This window comes from Lactuca virosa, chromosome 4 (genome assembly GCF_052849685.1).
Source record: "Lactuca virosa cultivar CGN04683 chromosome 4, Lactuca_virosa_CGN04683_v6, whole genome shotgun sequence".
NCBI classification, from domain to species: domain Eukaryota; kingdom Viridiplantae; phylum Streptophyta; class Magnoliopsida; order Asterales; family Asteraceae; genus Lactuca; species Lactuca virosa.
The window spans coordinates 160,716,460-160,721,272 of NC_136429.1; the positions used below are offsets into that span (position 1 = coordinate 160,716,460).

Sequence of the window (4,813 nt, forward strand, 5' to 3'; positions counted from 1 at the left end):
TATCTGATACGGGGGCTACTTCTTCAGGTTTCTCAGCTCACGTTTCTCCCCCAATCTCTCCCATTCGCAATGACGATCCTGACATGATTTTTGGAGACGAAGATGATGATTTGGGCGGATTAACTTACAGTCCTTTCCAAATAGGATTGACAATGAAGATGAAGCTTCTGTTACGAAAGGAGAACTCATGTCTCTTCACGATAACATAGATCAGCTGCTTCTCGCATCTCAGGTCTCTTCTTTTGAGGCATACTCAAAAGCAGCTGTTGAGTCCATCCTCGAGCAAGTCACGAAAGAGCATGCTGCTAATGCTACGACTATGTCTAAAGCAGTATCTGACTCCGCTGAAGTTTGCAAAACAACGACCAAAAAAGTAGATAAACTAATTGCTGACACCACTGCATTCATGAACGATTACAACACCACCTACAACTCCAACACCTCCTCTGTGAATCAATCCATTCATAATGTGGTTGCTTTGTTCAAAACTGAAAAGGCCAACCTTGTTCAACTTCGCAAGGATTTTCAGACTAATCAAGAAGCATTCCAATCTTCCATCATGGAGAAAATCACAAAGCTGCAGGATGACTTGGTGATGGAAAACAAAATTATGGATGTTTTGGCTATGAAGGAACAAAAAGTCAAGGTGTTGACTGCCAAGCTTCAGCACACTGACAAGCAAGTCAATGATTTGCTATCTGAGAGGGCAGTGATGAGAAGTTGTATCACCGATGTCACTGGACTGCTCTCTGATATCATTGAGACTAGGGATCCGATGATTTCCATAACTGTAAAGAAGCATTTGAGTGAGAAGCTCCGTCCGGTGTTTGCTATGTTACACTGTTTGGAGGGTGTTTCAAAACCGGAGTCTTTTTCGAAACAAGGGGGAAAAGGCGGCTCCAATGCTCAAAAGAACGAACCTCCCAAAACCACTGCAAAACCTGTCGTCAAGCAAGAGCCCAAAGGGAAAGAAAAATTGTTTGAAAACGAACCATTTGTTGGCAATGACGATGAAGATGAAGAGCTTGATGAAGCTGAGCTCAAAAGGCGGAAGGCTCGCAAAGCAGAATTAGATGAACATGCTCGCATCGTTAAGCAAGAAGAAGAGAAGGAAAGGGCTGAAATGGAAGCTCAGGCCACTCTTAAGAGCAAAATGTTGTTATTTCCTAAGTGGACCCTGAAGCGTATTCAAAACGAAGCTGTGGATCTACCAAGCCAATATTGGTTGGATCCAGTTGCCTCCTTTAATATTCAAAACACTCAGGATTCGCAACTCAAACTTCCAATCACTCCAAAGGCTTTCAGGTTTCGTGCCTTTGTAAAGGTTGCGAATGCACCGTTCACTAACAGCAGGGCAGATCAAATGTTGTTCGCATTTTACTTGAAGCACATGAAGCCCCAGTTTGAAACTTGGAGTGCGAACAATATTGTTGCTGTGAAAGTCACTGGGCCGATCGAGACCGGAAACTTTCCCAATGCAAAGTTTAAGGTTGCGAAAGGATCAGCTTGTCAAGCTTACGAATTCACCCTCGCAGACCTGCCTTGCCTGAACCCCCATGACTGGATGGTGCTTTTCAACATATTGCTGCGAGAGAAGGAGAAGTACGAACCTGTGATGTCTCATCTTCAACTTATGATCAAGTCATACATTCAAGAAGTTGGATCGATGGATGTGGATATTGCCACTGTTTTTAGGAAGAAACCGAGTGTTGTTCCTAAGGAAGATCAGAAGGACTTTGATAAGTTAAAGCCAGGAAAAATTTACAAGCAAGGATAGTTCGTGGTATACTCGTCTAGAGATCGTGCAGGAGCAGACTGTCACAAGTCATACTTCTATCTGGAAGATAAGCATTTGTATACTACTGCATGTCTGGAGTTTTTTTTTGGATCTGCTAAGAAGTTCAAGGGCAACAACAAGGATGATGTGCAGTGTTTCTCGGATATGATCTTGTGGTAGATCCAGGTTCGCAAGCTGTTGTTGAGCTTTATTCCCAAAGTCTACAAAATGCAGAAACGAATCACCAATTGATGGACTGTGGTCTCCATAGACGCAAAAGGGGAGATTGTTGAGTATTAAGTATTGCATCATTGGTCCTGTTTGTTTAGTCCATTTTGTATAAACGAGTTGGGCATGTCCACTCGTATTTATTGCTAGGGTTATAGTATATAAGGTGCATGCATGCATCGTATTTTAGTTAACTCTGATGTTATCTTTGTAACCCTATTTTACGCCTCTACAAAAGTAATTCTTAATTGAGTTCTTCTGAGGTGTGACTGTTAATCATTCAGCACCAGTTCGATCAATATCGTGTTCTTGTTCCTTACATGTTTAAATCTATTCGATCTTTAAGGTTTTATTCTTAACACTAATGAACCTAATCCAAAACCACAAGAACCACAATCTAATGAACCTACTCAAAAACCAAAAGTGACACAATCTTTTGATTTGAATGATTTTCTTTCAGACCTGGGGGATAAGCCAAAGATTACATCTTATAATCCTAATCAGATGGATGAAATAAGGAGGGCATATTTTATTAAAGGACATTGTCAACCAAAGGGAGATAATTTTGAATTTACCTTATTTAGTAATAAGCCAAGACGTTGTGTTGTGGAATGGTTTACTGATTTTCCATGCTTAAAGTATAGCATAAAAAAGAAGCGGGCATATTGTTTTTGTTGTTACTGGTTTGGAGACATGGTAGGGGAACAAGGTGGAAGAGATGCATTTATAACCGAAGGCTTTGAAAATTGGAGTAAAAAATCATCCCAGAAACATATGGGTAATATTCAAAGTTATCACCATAAGGCCCAAGAAAAGTGTGATTTTCTATTGAGAAAAAATCAATCTATTGGTGAAGTCTTGCATACGCAAATGGAACTTGAGCAAAGTAATTATGAAATTTGGTTACGTGCTGCAATTCATAGTTGTAGAATTTGTTGAAAATGCATTACCATTTCGTGGACATGATGAGACAAAAATGTCTACTAATAAAGGACTTTTCATTGAAGTCTTATCATTGATTAGAGAAGATAATGAGAAGATTTTTAATGTAACATTAGAAAATGCTCAAAAAAATTGAAAAGTTGACTTCTCCGATGATTCACAAAGATATTTTCAATTGCTTTTCAAAAGAGATAATCAAGTCTATTTGTGATGAAATTGGTAAATATGTGTTCGATATATTAGTTGATGAGTCTAGTGATGTTTCCAAAAAAGAACAAATGGCTATAGTTTTGAGATATGTTGATAGAATTGGTATTGTAAAGGAAAGATTTATTAAAGTTGTTCACATGTTGGGTACATCTTCTTTGACTCTTAAAGCCGCCATCGATACCGTATTTTCCAACAACAACTTGAGTATGACTCATGTGATAAATCATAAAATATTTATTCCTTTAATACGATATTAATTTTATTATTATGTCTTATATTGTTTTATTAAGTTTTTTCAAATATATATGTGAGGGGGCAAGGTTATGATGGAGCAAGTAGTATGAGTGGTGCATTCAACGATTTGAAATCTTTGATTTTAAATGAAAAAAATTATGCACATTATATATATTGTTTTGCATACCAACTTCAATTAGTGGATATGGTGGTTGCAAAGAAACAAGATGATCTTGAAGAATTCTTTGAACAACTAGCTTTGGTGGTTACTGTTGTTTGTAGGTCTTGTAAGAGAAAAGATATGATACGAGATATGCAAAAAGAAAGAGTTGTAGCCAAAATTGGTATTGGTGAAGCTGAGATAGGAAGAGGGTTGAATCAAGAGATTTCTCTTGTTCGAGCTAGAGATACTAGATGGGGTTCACATTATAGAACAATTGTAAGTTTGTTCAATTTGTTTGCATAAGTTATTGAGGTCCTTAAATATGTCAAAGAGGAGGGGTCTACTTTATCTAACTGTAATCAAGCAAAGGGTATTTTGTCATATTTCAATAAACTTGATTTCATGTTTCTGTTACACTTGATGTTGGAAATTCTAGGCCTCACGGATACCTTTTCAAAGCATCTTAAAAAAAAGATCAAGATATTTTGGAAGTGGTTTCGTTAGTAAAAGGGACAAAGAAAGCATTGCTAGTTTTTAGAAAATATGGGTTTCCACAAATTTGGAAGAAGGAATGTGCTTTTTGTGAAAATTATAGTATTGGAATTGTGGACATGTCGGAATATTATGTTACCCCACGAAAGCATAGGACCAATATGACTAATCAACATCATTTTGAAGTTGTGATTTTTAACACGGTTTTGGATATGCAAATTCAAGAATTTGGGGATAGATTTAGTGAAGTTGGCAAAGAGTTGATGGAGAACATGGCGGCTTTGAGTCCTTGTGAATCATTTTCTAGTTTTGATAAAGCTAATTCAGTTTCACACCCCCCGTCGGCGGCGGAAACGTTGGGCTGTGCGACGTAGGGATATTGGATCGAGGCATAAAGAGAGAGATATATATATATATATATATATATATATATATATATATATATATATATATATATATATATATATATATATATATATATCATAAGTATTCTGTTATCGACGCTCTCTGCCTAAAGTTTATATCTCAAGGAGTACAACGAACCTCCTTTTTGCACTTGTAGTCAAAACTCAACCACTCTCTAAGTACTGTTTTGAAATAATTAATTTTAATTACGCGATTGATTTCTATTTTTATAAAATCCATAACTCTTTCATTTGGAGTCGGATTTTTACGAATCTTATATCTTTGAGACCACGTTAACGAGTACTTTCCAAGTATATTAACCATCTTAGAAAATGGTACAACTTTTTGGACGCTTATTTTCG

General features: G+C 36.9%; 1 protein-coding gene across 1 annotated transcript; it reads left to right on the plus strand.

Moving 5' to 3' along the window:
- The first annotated feature begins 3,066 nt into the window (after positions 1–3,066).
- Positions 3,067–4,420, plus strand: LOC145105299 (uncharacterized). Its single transcript, XM_079042426.1, has 3 exons — positions 3,067–3,361; positions 3,448–3,847; positions 4,150–4,420. The coding sequence occupies exons 1-3, from the start codon at positions 3,067–3,069 to the stop codon at positions 4,418–4,420; spliced, it is 966 nt and encodes a 321-aa protein (XP_078898552.1).
- Positions 4,421–4,813: the final 393 nt, after the last annotated feature.